At 37.8% G+C, this 15,330-nt stretch overlaps 8 protein-coding genes and 1 non-coding gene across 9 annotated transcripts; 7 read left to right on the forward strand and 2 right to left on the reverse strand.

Annotated features, from left to right (window-relative positions):
* Window positions 1-361: 361 nt before the first annotated feature.
* Window positions 362-1,294, forward strand: SOCG_02846 (lectin family glycoprotein receptor; the record flags this gene model as incomplete). The annotated part of the gene is made up of 1 exon (XM_013161336.1): window positions 362-1,294. One exon carries the CDS (start codon window positions 362-364, stop codon window positions 1,292-1,294), a length of 933 nt encoding a protein of 310 aa, XP_013016790.1.
* A 446-nt stretch (window positions 1,295-1,740) lies between these two features.
* Window positions 1,741-3,402, forward strand: SOCG_02847 (CTD-binding SR-like protein rA9; the record flags this gene model as incomplete). Its single annotated transcript, XM_013161337.1, has 1 exon — window positions 1,741-3,402. One exon carries the CDS (start codon window positions 1,741-1,743, stop codon window positions 3,400-3,402), a length of 1,662 nt encoding a protein of 553 aa, XP_013016791.1.
* An 83-nt stretch (window positions 3,403-3,485) lies between these two features.
* SOCG_02848 (twinfilin) lies at window positions 3,486-5,064 on the reverse strand. The gene is made up of 7 exons (XM_013161338.1): window positions 4,961-5,064; window positions 4,844-4,921; window positions 4,412-4,779; window positions 4,225-4,353; window positions 4,044-4,179; window positions 3,884-4,002; window positions 3,486-3,830 (listed from the first exon to the last, which is right to left on the reverse strand). The coding sequence occupies exons 1-7, from the start codon at window positions 4,983-4,985 to the stop codon at window positions 3,702-3,704; spliced, it is 984 nt and encodes a 327-aa protein (XP_013016792.1). The 5' UTR covers window positions 4,986-5,064; the 3' UTR covers window positions 3,486-3,701.
* A 92-nt stretch (window positions 5,065-5,156) lies between these two features.
* Window positions 5,157-6,604, forward strand: SOCG_02849 (ribosomal protein subunit L17). Its single transcript, XM_013161339.1, has 4 exons — window positions 5,157-5,355; window positions 5,457-5,890; window positions 6,015-6,113; window positions 6,194-6,604. The coding sequence occupies exons 1-4, from the start codon at window positions 5,265-5,267 to the stop codon at window positions 6,347-6,349; spliced, it is 780 nt and encodes a 259-aa protein (XP_013016793.1). The 5' UTR covers window positions 5,157-5,264; the 3' UTR covers window positions 6,350-6,604.
* SOCG_02850 (SAGA complex subunit Sgf73) lies at window positions 6,591-8,126 on the forward strand. Its single transcript, XM_013161340.1, has 3 exons — window positions 6,591-7,457; window positions 7,505-7,681; window positions 7,728-8,126. Exons 1-3 carry the CDS (start codon window positions 6,875-6,877, stop codon window positions 7,991-7,993), a joined length of 1,026 nt encoding a protein of 341 aa, XP_013016794.1. The 5' UTR covers window positions 6,591-6,874; the 3' UTR covers window positions 7,994-8,126.
* A 40-nt stretch (window positions 8,127-8,166) lies between these two features.
* On the reverse strand, window positions 8,167-10,110 carry SOCG_02851 (tRNA pseudouridine synthase Lsp1). Its single transcript, XM_013161341.1, has 3 exons — window positions 8,956-10,110; window positions 8,544-8,899; window positions 8,167-8,501 (listed from the first exon to the last, which is right to left on the reverse strand). Exons 1-3 carry the CDS (start codon window positions 10,042-10,044, stop codon window positions 8,327-8,329), a joined length of 1,620 nt encoding a protein of 539 aa, XP_013016795.1. The 5' UTR covers window positions 10,045-10,110; the 3' UTR covers window positions 8,167-8,326.
* Window positions 10,111-10,531: 421 nt separating this feature from the next.
* SOCG_02852 (Ku domain-containing protein Pku70) lies at window positions 10,532-12,992 on the forward strand. The gene is made up of 6 exons (XM_013161342.1): window positions 10,532-10,820; window positions 10,885-11,067; window positions 11,133-11,229; window positions 11,313-12,499; window positions 12,546-12,755; window positions 12,808-12,992. Exons 1-6 carry the CDS (start codon window positions 10,782-10,784, stop codon window positions 12,916-12,918), a joined length of 1,827 nt encoding a protein of 608 aa, XP_013016796.1. The 5' UTR covers window positions 10,532-10,781; the 3' UTR covers window positions 12,919-12,992.
* Window positions 12,993-13,241: 249 nt separating this feature from the next.
* On the forward strand, window positions 13,242-13,315 carry SOCG_16104. The gene has a single exon. It is a non-coding gene; the product is annotated as a tRNA-Asn (tRNA).
* On the forward strand, window positions 13,314-15,325 carry SOCG_02853 (uncharacterized protein). The gene has a single exon (XM_013161343.1). It carries the CDS (start codon window positions 13,778-13,780, stop codon window positions 14,900-14,902), a length of 1,125 nt encoding a protein of 374 aa, XP_013016797.1. The 5' UTR covers window positions 13,314-13,777; the 3' UTR covers window positions 14,903-15,325.
* The last annotated feature ends 5 nt before the right edge of the window (window positions 15,326-15,330 follow it).

The raw sequence follows: 15,330 nt of genomic DNA on the forward strand, positions 1-15,330 counted from the left end.
AAGCCCTACAACAGCTTGATACAGCAGAGCATTATTGAAATGATGTGTGATTGCAATTTAGTTATATTCACTACTTAGAAATCAAGAGTATATATGAATCCAATCACCTTTGATCCTATGCTGCAATTTTGATATGTTCTCTTCTTCATTTAGAACTTCACAGTAAATTGTTTTTATGAATAAATCTTTAAATAGTTACAATGTGCTGAGTTACTTTTCATTATCCTAATTTTATTATTTACATGTAAGAAGTAACAAGTGACCTCAGAAAACTACCCTGATGAATGACCACGCCCAGCTCTACTAACAACAAACAACAGCAGGAGGTAAGACAAAGTGTTTTCCTGTGAGAACTGTGAATATGATTTCTTCTAAAATGGTTTTTCGAATCATTTGTTTCTTTGCGCTTGCACTTGGAGTCTTTGCTCAGTCTAATGAGTTAGAAAGACTGTCCCTAAAACCACCCTACATTAATCACGGAATGAGAAGTTTGTGGTGGGAATACGGTGGAAGCACTGTTGTGGATAAAAAAAATGGTATATTTTTGACTCAAGATTTACAACATCAAAGTGGATGGCTGTCGACCCGATTACCTATCCCCGCCAACAGCTTTGAGGTATTGTTTCAATTCCGTATTTCAAGTGAATCCAGAAATCTCTTTGGTGATGGCATGGGATTGTTTTTGACCGAAGAGCGTGCCAAATCAGGCCCTGTTTTTGGCTTTACTGATAATTTCAAGGGTTATGGTATATTCTTTGATACTTATAACAATGGCCGATCAGGAACAGTTTTCCCTCGTGTTATCGTTATGCAGGGTGATGGAAAGACGTCTTATGATGCTGACCGCGATGGAAAAGAAAACGAAATCGCGGGATGCAGTGCGTTACACTTGCATAGCAGTGATTACACTTTGGGTAAATTGAAGTTCGACAAGAAGAGTAAGGTTCTTCGCTTAGAATTAGCATATGATGCTAGCTCCGACTTTATTAAGTGCTTTGAAATGGAAGACGTTAATTTGCCTGCTACTGCTTTCCTCACGTTTTCTGCTATTACTGGTGAGTTGAGCGAAAATCATGAAATTCATAGCATTAGTAGCAGAACAATTACCGACATCAATGACGAGTTCAGTCCTGAAATTCCTCAAGAAGAATTAAAGGGACCTAGTACCAAGCGTAGTCCTTGGAAGCGTCGTTTCATTTTCGTTCTCGTTACCTTGATTGTAGTTTTTTCCGTCTTTTCCTTACGTTCATACCAACAGAAGCAGGAAAGAATTCGTCGTTCTCCTGTTCTTTAAAACTTTTACCCTAAACTTTTGTCTTTAAACATACAAACGAAATCGTCGGTTCTATTCATCGTATATTCTTTAGTTATTCTTTCCTTCCTTTCTTCTGTCTTTTCTTCGGTTCCGTGATCCTTTAGGAAACCAGCACTGATGGTTTCTGAGTTTGTATACCGCGAGAGCCTGATGTTTCGTATATGAAGTCTAAACTAGTCGATTGTACATGAAGTTCATCATTCATACCGCCTTTATCCCGGTTCTCTTCCACTGTTGATTTTTATAATCATTAGTGGAACGGCTCTTGTTTTAAGGATTTCGTAAGTATTCGCTCACTATCGGTCGTTATCGTTATAAGCTGAAGGGCTGCAACATTTGTCACTGATGTATCTTTCCTTTCACCATCAACCCGCTAGCTACCCACCGAACCCCCACATAATATTAATTTGGCCTACATAATATAAATGGCTGAGGAACAAAGTCAAGAAAATTCAGATGGAAATGCAGAGGAATGTATTATTTGTTTATCAGAATTACCCAATTGCCCTTTAGAAAATTGGGACAATAGTTCAGTGCCTACGACTCTTTCTGCGTCTCCTAATGGTATCTATGTAGCTACGCTACCATGTCGACATTATTTCCACAATCAGTGTTTGGAAAATTGGTGTGAGGTTGCGAACACATGTCCTCTTTGTCGTATAGAGTTTTTCAAAGTTGATGTATACGAATATGTTGGAGGTCCTTGGTTGCGTGCTTACCCAGTTGAGGAAAAAGTACAGACAGTAGCTAATGCTGAGGTACCATCTGAATTTGTGGAATCAAATGAATTGACCCGCTGTGTCATTTGTGGTGGATCCGAACAACAGGATGTGTTACTTCTATGCGACGGATGTGATGATGCATACCACACTTTTTGTTTGGATCTAGAAGAAGTTCCGGAGAACGAGTTTTATTGCCCTAATTGTGTTTTTTTAAATAATGAAAACGTTAATACTTTGGCTTCCCGTATTTCTCTCTCGCGTCGCCGACGAACTAATGGCCGTGCTGCCAGAGCTTCGAGGGTTTCACAACGCCAGCAGCGTGCGTGGACTAGAGCATGGAATGCCATTCGCAATCGTACGTGGGAAAATTTGAATTCTGATTTATCTTACTATACGCTTGATACTGGTATTCCCAGGCGAAATGAAGCTTCTGACTTGCTACGGAGAAGAATAGAAAACACTAGGCTACGGTCCACCTCAAGTGTGAATGATGAACAAGAGCAGCAACAACCATTTTTGCAGACGCCCATCACCAGTGAATCAGAACGAAAAGCTTGGAGTGATTTTGACGTTGTGTTGCACAGTAACCAAGACCGCTCCGGAACTGATGGAAGATCTGATGAGAAGCGTTCTATAGTATCTCAAGATCCGTCCCTAGCATCTGATGGTACAAAGAAGCTAAAAAGACCGGTTCACAGGAACCGAAATGCCTCGATTTCTGGTGCTCCAGGTTCTTCCTCTAATCTGACGACGACTAATGATCAAGCGCGTGAGCCATCTGTACTTGCGAATTTAGTAAATAACATCAATCGGCCGTCCTCTTCTCTAAATGACTCTCAGTTTTTGACGAAGGTTCAATCAATTTTAAAACGATCTCAGGATGGCAGCTCATCAAATAGCTCGAATGAACCACATATAACTCCTCTTTTTTCCAATCTTTCTCCCCAAAGTTCTCCTCCTTTTCACTTGGAAACATCGTCTCCAAATTCTCACCACGTTGATGAGTCTCCACGTGTCACTGAACCTGGTGAGATCGTGGATAATAATATGTTAGAAAACACTACCAAATTGCAAGCGGGTCCTCAGCCATCTGGACGACGAGAGTTAACCAAATCTACAAGGTTGCCTTACGAGGTGAAGTATCGGATAGAACGGTTAGTTAATGCAGCATTGAAGCCACACTATAGAAACGCTAAAATCACGAAAGAGCAGTTTGCTGTTTATAACAAAAAAATCTCGCGGTCGCTATATTCTTTACTTTCAGATGGTTCTCTTTCGTTTGAAAGGACGGGTCAATATCAAATAGCAAACGAGATTCGAGAGCGGGTTGATTCTTGTATTCGTTCCAAAGGTGAAGGTGATTAGAAACTTTACATTGCATATTATGACGAAAATTTACACGTTTGTGTTTAAGGATGCAAGCGGGATTAGATATGAAACGGTTATGAGTAATGAATAATTAATTTTTGGGTGAGTACTCGATTTTTATTGGAAGTGTATATGATCTATTAGTAAAATATTTTAAGGACGTAAGCATTGGTAAGGTTAAAAGACAAATGAGCTACTATTAACAAGAGCGTTCAAAATATTCATTCCAAAGAAGGGATTCATAACTTGTGTAAAGATGCAACATATAGAGACGGACAAGGATATAGATCGTAACATTAACGTCTACGAGGAGGACGAGGTCTAGAAAAGCCAGACCTTGTGTTTGACTCTTTTGATGTATCAATAAGACCTAACGTTTGATGGATTTCCTTTTCGGTGCAGTCTGCAGAATCGTTTGATTCCAACTAAATATGTCAGTAAAATTTTTTGGAGGAGAAATAAAAATAAAAAAAATTACCCTTCCGTCAATCTTTATGCCAAACTCCTTTTCAACCTTGTTCAGAAATGCAAGTTTGCAAGACGAGTAGACCATCCTATTTTTTACAGAGGACTGCATAGGGCAGATGTAAATAAACACTATGGATCGTAAGTAAATAAATTTAAAGAAATAATCATACAATGTTTTGATTGCTCATCCTTAGAAAGCGAGTAAAACCCGAATCTTGGTTCAGAAGGGTGGAAAAAGGACTTTACATCAGAAGCAGCAATGCTTTCTTTTTCATCTTCTAGGCAAATAACTTCGTCTTGGACAGACTGCCAATTAGTTAGCAATAAAAAAAAGGAAAAGAAGGATCGTACAAAAAGAAAAAGGGTATTTTGAGGAACAGAGCGAAACTTCTCGATGGCTTTCAAAGCATCATCGTTTAATTCCATTGCTATACTTCCAGTAACTAAAGAACGCTTTTGAGACGTAGAAGATTGTAAAGACTAAAAAGATAACTGTTAGCGAAAATACTTAGACTCAATTAGAGAAAAAAAAGAATACCTCATCCACTTGTTGTCTATCTTCTTCGTCCTGGCGTAGAGGTGCAGTATCAGTTTCTTTCGTGACCTTATCAAAAAACGACTTATAGCTAAGTTCCTCGGGAGCACTAGCAAAGAAAGATTTGTCAATTTTTGACATATTGACAATGCGAATTAAACCAGAACGACTGGAGGCATAGAGCATTTTATTTCGGACATTGGCCGAGTCAGGCACATAAGAAATGAACTGCAAAAGATCATTACGGTTTTGATCATGGACGAGGACGAAGGCAGGTTCGGAAGAAGCGAGTAGTACTTGACGAATCTTCTCAAAATCTGATTCAAAAGAAGGGCTTTTGTCAACGGTATCCGAAACTTCAAAAGAGCTCTCTAAAATAAAATTAGCTATCTGCTAAAGTATACATTTTGGCTAGAAAAGCAGGGATTACCATACCATTCGATATCCGAACAACAGCAGCCCGAATGGGTTTTTCTGTGTAATTTTCGAGATATTGAGTCAAACTTTTGGCGGCTTTTAATTAGTGAGCTTCATTCTTTAAAAAATTCTTACGTTTCAGATCGACGGACGAAGACATTGTGGAAATTGCAGAGACAGCATGAATTCATTCATGCCTATGCTCCTTATGCAATGTTACTTTTTGTGTCGATGTTCAAGTGACAATTAGGATAACGTATCACATAACCATGCACATAACGTTGCATTAAAATGAATATCGCATTATACTACAAAAATTTAGAGGCAGCCAAACTGAGACCGTATTCATTCACGCTTCGTAAACAAACGACAAGAGAGAAGAGAAACCGTTTTTTTGGAGGTTTATGAAGTATCAGTTAACCCGGATCAGACAATTAATATGATTGGTTTTTTTTCGCGTCAAGTATCTACGAAACCGAGTTTTTGCGCGCAGTTTGCAAGAAATGCTCAGCACAGACAGATTTCTACAGGTATGCAGTTCATTTAAGCAAGACGTGAAACATTCCTTATAATGCAAAGTCCATTGAGAATGTTTCTTTCGTGAATATGAATGTTCAATTAACATACTTAGGTTGCTCGGTGGGAACAATACTGATCCGTTCTCCTATATTAACACGGACACCATCCGATTTCGAACAAAGTGTTTACAAATATAATGCGGAATTATGGAATGAATTAAGTGTCCCTTTGCCAAAAGACTTTTATTTCAAAAAGGGATCCGTTGGTGAAAAAGATTGGAAGACAAAACAAAAGAACCTGGAAGGAAAAGAGTCTCCCTTTCAAGCCATTTTCGAAAATGAGCATAAGTTGATGGAAGAGAATGCACTCCCCGATCCAAGCACCCATTTACAGCCAAGAATCACAGAAGCAGACCGAGCTGGAGATGTACACAGCACTCAGCGTTGCTTAGAAAAGTCGCTTTTTCTATTAGTTAAACCAACGAAGGATGCCGAATGGCAGTTTCCTAATGTGCCAATTGAGAATGATGAAAAAGCTTTGCATATGGTAAGTAAAAGGCATATGAGATTACAAACCCTCTGTTTGATTACGGATTCAGTGTATTAAACGACGACGACTTTGGAGGTTTTTTCTTTATTTTTTTCGATAAAATTTCTAACAAGCCGCATAGCTTTGCCGAGAAAATTTACAAAACATTTTAGACGAACAATCTTTAACCTGGCTTGTCGCCAATCATCCTGTAGGTTTAATTAGAGAAGATGAAAAGAAGGTAAGTAGGGTCCTTTTATAAAAGGATGAATATTTTAATGATTTATGGGTTTGTATGGGTTGACTGACTAACATGTACAGTTATTTCTGTTAAGAGCCAGGCTGGTGCAAGGTTTACGAGTCCCAAAGGTAGAAAATGTCCATGACTGGGCTTGGAGTAGTTATGAAGAATTACCTAACAGACTGTCTCCAACTGCATGGAATTATGTAAAAGATATCTTGCATGATCGATTGTGAGTTGTACCAAAAATACATGAAATCTAGCATTCTCACTTTAAGATATTTCAAACCTGTCGATACACATCTATTTTTTATATTTAGCAAATGATAATTTGAGGTTTTACTGTTACAGTTGGCTGTCCCTCTAATCAGGAAAATAAGATTCAAGTCGTTAATTTCTTTCACCAGCCAAAATGAATTGATATACAACGCACTGATACTTAGATGCTTTCTACTTATTAAATAAAAGAGCACTTTTTAAAACTGATAAATAACCTCTACCGTAGAGGGTACATGATCCAAACGGTAATCGTAATATTTCATCTGCAATGTTGTTAACTACACATCTATTATGACCATTTTGATCTCACTCTTTTTATTTGTAAAGTAAAACAAAAACTAAAACATTTTTTTAAAAAAAGTAATGTTACTTTGCGTATGATCGATTCTTCCTTTACTGAGATCTAACCATTCTGGGTCCACCACAGAGGTAGAAGTCTGCTCAAGACGGCTGATTTTACCGTGCAAAAGACATTCAAACACATGAATATGTTAACCGAACAGCAGACTTTAGAGCTTTTCCCCGAAGAATGGGAGCGAAATCAAGAAATTTTACTAAAGTATCCAAATGGGTTGCCGAAGGACGATAGCGAAAATCAAAGTGGCTCCAGCGACCGAGAAAATAAATATAAAAATAAGGAAAGCTCTCAAGTACCTCTTCCAGCAGATTCATTCCCTCGTTTCGGAGTTGAGCCTAATAATACGGACCTTGATTATGTACTATGCCCAACATGTGATAGGCCATTTTTATCAAGTTATATTGAGGAACATACTGCAAAATGTATTGAGAGAAATTCACTTAAACGTCAGGCGGAGAACGATGTTCCTGCTGCAGTTAATTCGAAGGAAACAGCTACTCCATTAAATGCTTCTCTCAAGAATGGTAGTAAAGCAGCACATCAAAAGTTAAATGGCGCTTCTGGGGGATCTGCCAATCAGAATAATAATAATAACACAGAGGTTGCTTCTTCTAAACGACGGAAAGTGGAAGAAAGTAAGAAATCCACGAAAGTGAATAGTTCGTCCAAAAAGGATGTGGGAAAGAAGAAGAATACAAAACAGAGAGGTATGAAACTTAATATTTTTTATTCTTATTAACTTTATACTTTATAGGACCTGTCGATGTGGATAAGCAATGTGGTGTCCTTTTACCAAACAATCTCATGTGTGCACGTTCTTTGACCTGCAAAACACATTCTATGTCAAGCAAACGTGCTGTGCCTGGTCGATCGCAACCATATGATGTTCTATTGGCTGCTTGTCAAAAGAAAAACCAAGCTAAAATTCAACGTATGTCTAATATCAATATGAAAGCAATGTTTACTAAATCCCTTAGGTCAAATTCTCGAAACTGCAAAAGAATCGGAAGAACAGCAACATGAAACACCTGTTGATTCGGATGAGGAAGTAGATTTTGTTATGAACGCACTACAACAATCCGGTAACAAACCCTTAGAACATAAAACAGTTCTACCTGTTAAACGGAGACATACCTATTTCCGTACCAGAGAGTTGATTGCGGCTGCGTTTCGACACGGCGAACAAGGAATGCAAGTTACCGGTACCATTCTTGGAAGAGTCGTCCCTTTTAGCGCACGTTAATCTTCTCTGTGTTTTCTTTACATGATTATTTTGCTATGATAAGTTTATGAGTGATGATGGGAATTACTTTGCACATAATGATCATTGATTTCTTACTTTTTCACCTTTAATTATATTCTAAATTAGGTCTCCATTGCGGTTGTGTATTTTTAACTGAAAAACGTATTCTTCATGTACTGTACTATTTAGCTGTATGATTCCTCTATTCTTTTCCTCATTGTAATTATAAATTTTCAATTAAACATCTATTATCTAAAATTAACCAAAAATAGATCCCCAAAAACTCCAATGTACCCACTTAATATATTCTAAGTTGGGAAGCTGCTAAAGAGCTTATCCTTCCAATTCGTCCTTATTGGTCTTCGCATCATCCTCGTCTTCACTAGACAATTCATCTGGTAGTCCGTTTTCAGCGACCTTTTCTTCTTCAGCAGTGATGCCAATATCCGAAAGGTACTGAAAGTCAATTTCTTTATAGCTGTCTATAAAGGTCAAAAAGCAATGGAAACTAAATGAGTTAATACATATAATATGAACCAAATTAACGTACACTTGTTTTCGGCTTTCCTCTAGGAAAATTTTATCGTAAATATGAGCGTGTTTGAACTTTTCTATGCTTTCACTGTACTTCAAAAAGTCAATAGGATCTCGATCGTTCTCTGGAGCCTTGTGCTCATTATAACCTTTGAAGAAAGGAGATTCTAATAAAAGACCGAATCCAGGACCTTTAGGAATATTTACTTTTGTCTTTTTAAATGCATCTTGAATGCGGTTCAAGTTACACCCAGTACGAACCATCAAAACCGCCAAAGCTATCATCTTTCGGATTTGATGTAACATAAAGGACTGACCATGAACCTTTAAGGAAATCCACTCGGTATTGCCGATTATCATTGGGTCAGATGCCTAAATATGTTAATAAAAACGCTCATATACTATAAAAAATTAGTAAACAAATATACCTTAAAAGAGCGTATCAACCGGTTACTATTTTTTTGATGGAATGCTTGTCCAACGGTAAAGTTGTGGAAGTTGTGATTTCCAACGTAACAATCTAGGGTTTCTCGAATAACTCGTAATCTGTTTTGAGAAATTCGATACTCCTTAAGTAGCTGCATTTCTGCATTTTTTAGAGCACGTTCAAGTCTCAAAGCTGGATCACTTTTGGGAGTAGAGGTATCAGACTGGTTTCCCTCTGATGTTGGTACCGGGGTCTCTCCATCCGTTGCATCTTTCTTTTCGTGCTCTTCTGTGCTGACTTCATTATCAGGTGTATTTACAGGGTTAGATTCTTGAGCACTCTCTTCAGAAGCGGCAGCTGCGGCAGCTTTTTTTGAGAAAGGATTAACAAAATTCTCGGGGTCTGCATTATATGCCTCCATGATAGTATCTTCCATTTCCTTGTACTTGTCCCAAAACTCCTTTCCCTCTTCATAGAATATCTTACGGCTCAGCTGATTGATGTCGTTTTCATCAATAGGTTCCTTTGGCATAGGAGAGTTTTTGGAAATGCACTGACCTAATACAGAAGTGGGCTTCGGGGGAACAAAAGCATAAGTAGGGATTAGGTACTCATATATACGAGATTCGCAGTACGTTCTAGGATTAAAGGAGTTAATTGTACGGATAACATCCCAAACACGGATAGAAGGAGGAAGATGTTGATTGACTTTCTCGATCAATTGCTCATCTTCCATAATCAGTTTTAGGGTAATTACATTCCCCGCAGCATGAACGCCCTTGTCAGTACGTGCAGCACGAGCTAAGGCGACTTTCTTTGGATCGTCCGAATTGTAAGAAGACACTGCACCGGCCTTGACAAATGCGTCGAATAGATCTCCTTCAATAGTTTTACTAGGAGGGTTCAATTGCATGCCATGATAACCAGTACCGCAGTATCCTACAAGACAAGCAGCTTTACGTTTTGGTTTCTTCTCACCTACGACCAAGTGCTCCGGTCGTTTTTCATCGTACTGAGCAGAGTTTACACGGTTTCTTTTGGCTTCCCGGCGATCGCCATTGTACCAACTTCGTTTACCACCACGTCCCATAGCAGAAACACAGGATGTGGATTGTTTTTGTTGGAAATTTTCCTTTTGGCAGCTACGAACTTTTGCTGGGAAATATCGATGTCCTTTTGCAACCCTATCTTAGATACCGTATTCGGAAAAGCCTCTTTAGTAAATAATAAGTGAGTAGCATAAGTATGGAAGTATATTTGTTTCTGTAGCTCTCGTAATGTGTTCCTATAAAAGAAATAAATTAATTTAAATAAATAAATAAAAAGTGGGTACGGGATTTTATGAAGGAGTAACTCCTCCGAATTTATAGTCTTGTGCGATCCAATAAATAACAATGACTCTGTGAAATTGCCAAGAAGTGCTTCATAAAATGAAATCAAATATAAATAAAAGTATTGTTTTTTTTATTCAAGATAAAAAGAAACTTCCCAGTTAAAAAAGCTGGTAACTGTTGTTTCTGATTGAAAAAGTAATTTACGTATCCTAATGTTTTTGTATCATGTTGGATAGAACGGTAAGCCTCCCTATCCAAGATCGAGCATGTAAATAATTAGAAGGTCGGTTTTCCTGTTCAGTAACCTAATAAACTCTTTGGTTTGGATAATTCTTTTGTAACAAAAGATCTTTAATCTTATTATCATTTTTTGTTGGAATTTGTTTCCCCAAAATCTCATCGCCTTGTGTGATTCTTCAATCGCGTCCCTTAGATTTTTTTTTTTCAACATTTGTCTTCTAGTTTAATTTCTTAGATTTTAAAAGGTTGATTGATGGATCCAGAAGACCCTTCGCTCACAGAAGACTTTGAGGTGAGGAATGATTTCCTTCCATAAAATATGTGCTTATTGACGTTTTGACTGACAATAGAAACAGAGTGTTTATAATGGCCGAAATGCTATTCTTTTTGTAGTGGAGGTTTCTCCTAGTATGCTGGAACCAGTGGATGAGTTTACTCCTTGTTCTCTGCAAATGGCTTTGATATGTGCATACCAGTTGGCAGCACAGAGGGTGATTACAAACCCAAACGATGTGATGGGAATTTTATTATATGGGACTGTAAGTACAAAACTACGGGAAGGTTCAATAATGATCCAGAGTGCTTGTACTTACAAATTCATTAGGAATCATCTACAGGCAGGTTTGAGAACCAGCAAATCCTTTTGGATTTAGATCCACCTGATGCTGAACGTCTTAAAATATTACAGACATACCAAAAAGGTAATGAATAATTAAAGTCTTCGACGAGGAAAATCACCGTCTGACCATACGCTTTTATGGGCTTCTGCTAACCTTCCTACCAGAATTTGATTCGTACAAAAAGAACTTCAAACCTTGCTCGTCCCAAGTTTCTTTGTCAAACGTACTTTACCATGCAAGTGTTCTATTTACCACCAAAGCTCAAAAATACGAAAAGCGACTGTTTCTAATCACCGACAATGATCTCCCTGCTTGGAACGAGATGGAAAAAGGAATTATACTTCAAAGAGCTCAGGACTTGAAGGATCTGGAGGTGCAAGTAAATCCAATATTTTTGGATCCTCCTACCAATTCTTTCCGAGTGAATGTTTTCTATTCAGATTTTCTATACATCATTTATGATCGCCAAGATGTTTCTAATCTGGTTAACAGGGGTCAATCCCAGTTACAAGGTATGCTGAATATGATAACTGCTCTTCAAAAGCCAAAGCGAGCTCATTTTCATCTGGAAATGGATTTGGGGAAGGGTGTGAGAATCGAAATTCAAGTTTACATTCTACTAAAGAGATTGGAGTCTGTCAAAACTAGCTGGGTATATGCCAAAGGAGAACGTCTGGCAATAGCTACTCCACAAAGCAAGCAAGTAAGCTTTGATACAAAAAAAGAACTCAAAAGATCAGAAATAAAAAGATCGTTTACTTATGGTGGATCTTCCATCGTATTTGATCCCGACAACTTAGCGGAAATTCGGTCATTTGGACAACCTGTGTTACGGATTATAGGATTCCGGGATGCTTCGACTCTTAAACCTTGGCATTCCTTAAAACCAGCAATCTTTATCCGACCAATCGAAAATACAATCCGAGGTGGAGGAGCTGTATTTTCAGCATTGCATAAAAAGCTTCTTAATTCAAACAGCATTGGGATCGCTTGGTTTATCGCACGACCAAATTCTAATCCTAGTTTTGTGGCCATGATTCCAACTGGAAGCTCAACCCATATAAGAAAAGATTTTGAGCTTCCAGTCGGGATTTTTTTACTTCAACTGCCAACAGCCGATGACATTCGGAGCCTTCCTGGTAATCCGAATCCTCAGTCTCTTCCACCAAATTCCATTGAGTCAATGCAAAATATTCTTCGAGGGATGGAACTTCGGGCGTATGAACCGGGAAGATACAACAATCCTACTTTGCAATGGCATTATAAGGTATTGCAGGCATTAGCACTCGACGATGAAATTCCAAACGACTTTGTCGATACGACATTACCCAAATACAAAGCGATACAGAAGGTAAGTCTTTAAAATAATTGGCAATTTTTAGTAACTGATCATTTAGCGAGTTGGAAATTCTATTCGGGAATTCAATGAGATTCTTAACCAAAGCAATGATGATACTTCAACAATGAAAAATGAAGAGGATTTAGATATGAATACAGTTTCTTCACTTAAACGGAAACGCGAAGAAACTACTGAAAAGTCATTTGCGTTGGAGGATTCTCAGCTAAAAAAATTGCATGACAGTGGAACTCTAGAAAAAGAATTAAAGGTAAAGTAAAGAAATGCATTTCACCCTTTGTCATTATACTAATAATCGATAGGCTTTGAAGGTTCCCCAACTAAAAGAGATATTAAGAGACAGAAGTTTACGATCTACAGGGAAAAAAGCAGATTTAGTTACAAATTTGGTTGCTTATGTTGAAAAATTGTAATCGCTTCCGTTGACTACATGTGTTTTCTTATGTATAATAGATAGATGAATATAATGTTAACAAAATTTACAGCATTTGTAATTTCTTTTGACCACGGAATAGCTTCACATAACAACGTGGGCAGCCACAATCTATTCCATGTAGCATTAAAATGAGATCAATTAAGTTATAAGATTTACCTGAAAACGAGGAATTTCAATTATTTCGAAGCTTTAACAACTTACTTTCGAAATCCAAACGAAGATTTCAAGCCAGCAATCCTATTAAAAACCCAGTAGTTAAAATTATTATATTAGTGTTATAACTGTAATAAAATCATCCAAGGTCGGATAGCACAGTTGGTTAGTGCGCATGACTGTTAATCATGAGGTCGAGGGTTCGAGTCCCTCTCTGACCGTTTTTCCTATTTTTTGTTTTAGGATCAACTTGAGGCTTTCATACAGGATGTACCATTTTGTTTTTATTTTTTCATTCCTTATTGTCAGTTTCTAGTGATATTCTACATGCTTAGACTGCTTCGTTGTTTGATCTTGACTATGGTTGATGAGACTCGAATTTCCTTGGTAAACCTCATAGGGAAAGCTGGTATTTGGTTTGGAAATTGAAGATTAAAGAAATCTAGATAAATATTATACTGCAATGAATGCTGAACGTTAAGTAAAAGTTTCTATAATTCCTGAGTACTAAAGCGATACTATGATTGACCATCATAGTATAGAAAATCGGAAAACGAACTACCGGAAAACGCTAGCCTCAAGAATTTAAGTCTTAGAGGAATTCATTCTTTTCTATCAAGTGTTTTATAATTTATTAATTAGATTGTCTTTTTTAATATACCATAACATACCCAAGATTTAAGATGCAAGCTAGTAATACTTCGTATTTATTTCAAACGGAAGACGCGGTTCGAAATGAAGAAAGAAAACTTGAAAAGTCGAAAAATGAGCATGGAAATCCAAAGGATTTGAAATCCAAGGTCTTAAACATTGAACTCGATCGCACCACGCCAAAGAGATACCAACTACCCAGAGTATTCACATGTGAGGCATCTCATGTATGTCGCCTATACGATTTGAATGACGGAAAAACATGCAAACTCTACAAAGGCCATGGAGGGCCCGTAACTTGTTGCCAGGTCGAAAGTCTTATGGGCGACGACAAGGACCGTTTTCTTTATACGGGTTCATGGGACAGTACAATCAAAAAATGGAACGTTCGTACAGGAGAATGTGTAGAGACATTGTTAGGCCATAGCGATTACGTAAAATCATTGTTGTTATTCGAGGAAGAGGGTTTGCTCATTTCGGGTTCGGTAGATGCTACACTTGCGGTTTGGGACATCCGTTCCCAACCTAACCGTCTATTATACAAGTTGTCTGGGCATTCAAGAGGGATTGAAAAAATTACCCGCCAACCAGGAAGCAATGTATTTTGGACATGCGGAAGTGAAAGTAGCATTCGCAGATGGGAAATCCGACGAGAAGGGGGTCAATCGCTAGACGATGAAGGGTTTTGGGGACATCAAAGCAATGTTTATAGCTTATTGTTTGAAGCAGAAGATCCTGAATCTATGTGGACTGCGTCCGCAGATAAGACTGTCCGACAATGGTCCGTTTATGAAGGACTGCACGAAGAAACGCGATTCGAGCATCCAGATTTCTGTACGGACGTCCTTGTGCTGTCAAATGGGAATGTGTGTACGGCTTGTCGAGATGAGAATGTTCGGTTGTGGAATGTGAATCTTGGAAATCTGGAGCATGTATATTCAGGCCATTATGAATCCGTCACTAAATTACTTCAATGGAAATCTTGTCTAATTAGCGCATCATTGGATGGAACAATACGAGTCTGGAATTTAGATCTATCCTCAATTTCAAACGAAACGAATATGGCTTCGGATGACACTTTTCCAAAGCCAGAGGCGAGTCAGCCTCAGCTGACAGAAGAAGAACTGGCGGAATTGGAAGAATTAATGAGTGACTAAAAGATCAAAAAGGAGAATCAAAAATAGTTGTACTTGCATTCTATTTTCATCATTTTGGTATAAACCAGATGCTATTCTTCATAAGCGGTTTCATGTTTACAATTGTTTTCAAGAATTTACTTAATTCTTATTACCCAAGCAAACCAAATCTAAAAAACCTCGAATTTACTCATACAAAACAAGCATTCGCCCACTGTTGCCCTTGACAAATCAAAAGAGTGATCGTTCAACACGAAGGCAAAAAAATACCCATATGTATTTATGCTTTTAAATAAGTACAAAACAAAAATAAAAACGAAACAGTACGCCGCCGTAGAAAGAGTGAAGTTCTTTCTGGTTCTACTTATCATACTATAAAATATATCATCTTATAGAATTTGGTTAAAAATGAAAAGCGATTCAACTGTAAAAAAACTTTGATAAATTGA

The sequence above is a fragment of the Schizosaccharomyces octosporus genome (genome assembly GCF_000150505.1).
Source record: "Schizosaccharomyces octosporus yFS286 unplaced genomic scaffold supercont6.1, whole genome shotgun sequence".
Classification (NCBI taxonomy): Eukaryota; Fungi; Ascomycota; class Schizosaccharomycetes; order Schizosaccharomycetales; family Schizosaccharomycetaceae; genus Schizosaccharomyces; species Schizosaccharomyces octosporus.

Coding starts and splice junctions, on each gene's coding strand:
- SOCG_02848 (XM_013161338.1), bottom strand. CDS start 4,985: ATGTCTTCGTCCGTCGATCTGAAAC. Junction 4,180..4,224: donor AAAATACCCTTTTTCTTTTT/GTACGATCCTTC, acceptor ACTAATTGGCAG/TCTGTCCAAGACGAAGTTAT. Junction 3,831..3,883: donor GCATAAAGATTGACGGAAGG/GTAATTTTTTTT, acceptor TGACATATTTAG/TTGGAATCAAACGATTCTGC.
- SOCG_02849 (XM_013161339.1), top strand. CDS start 5,265: ATGATTGGTTTTTTTTCGCGTCAAGTATCTACGAAACCGAGTTTTTGC. Junction 5,356..5,456: donor GCACAGACAGATTTCTACAG/GTATGCAGTTCA, acceptor TAACATACTTAG/GTTGCTCGGTGGGAACAATA. Junction 6,114..6,193: donor TTAGAGAAGATGAAAAGAAG/GTAAGTAGGGTC, acceptor TAACATGTACAG/TTATTTCTGTTAAGAGCCAG.
- SOCG_02850 (XM_013161340.1), top strand. CDS start 6,875: ATGAATATGTTAACCGAACAGCAGACTTTAGAGCTTTTCCCCGAAGAA. Junction 7,458..7,504: donor GAAGAATACAAAACAGAGAG/GTATGAAACTTA, acceptor TATACTTTATAG/GACCTGTCGATGTGGATAAG. Junction 7,682..7,727: donor AAACCAAGCTAAAATTCAAC/GTATGTCTAATA, acceptor TAAATCCCTTAG/GTCAAATTCTCGAAACTGCA.
- SOCG_02851 (XM_013161341.1), bottom strand. CDS start 10,044: ATGGGACGTGGTGGTAAACGAAGTTGGTACAATGGCGATCGCCGGGAA. Junction 8,900..8,955: donor GGTTGATACGCTCTTTTAAG/GTATATTTGTTT, acceptor TAACATATTTAG/GCATCTGACCCAATGATAAT. Junction 8,502..8,543: donor GAGGAAAGCCGAAAACAAGT/GTACGTTAATTT, acceptor TAACTCATTTAG/TTTCCATTGCTTTTTGACCT.
- SOCG_02852 (XM_013161342.1), top strand. CDS start 10,782: ATGGATCCAGAAGACCCTTCGCTCACAGAAGACTTTGAG. Junction 10,821..10,884: donor CGCTCACAGAAGACTTTGAG/GTGAGGAATGAT, acceptor CAATAGAAACAG/AGTGTTTATAATGGCCGAAA. Junction 12,756..12,807: donor CTCTAGAAAAAGAATTAAAG/GTAAAGTAAAGA, acceptor AATAATCGATAG/GCTTTGAAGGTTCCCCAACT.
- SOCG_02853 (XM_013161343.1), top strand. CDS start 13,778: ATGCAAGCTAGTAATACTTCGTATTTATTTCAAACGGAAGACGCGGTT.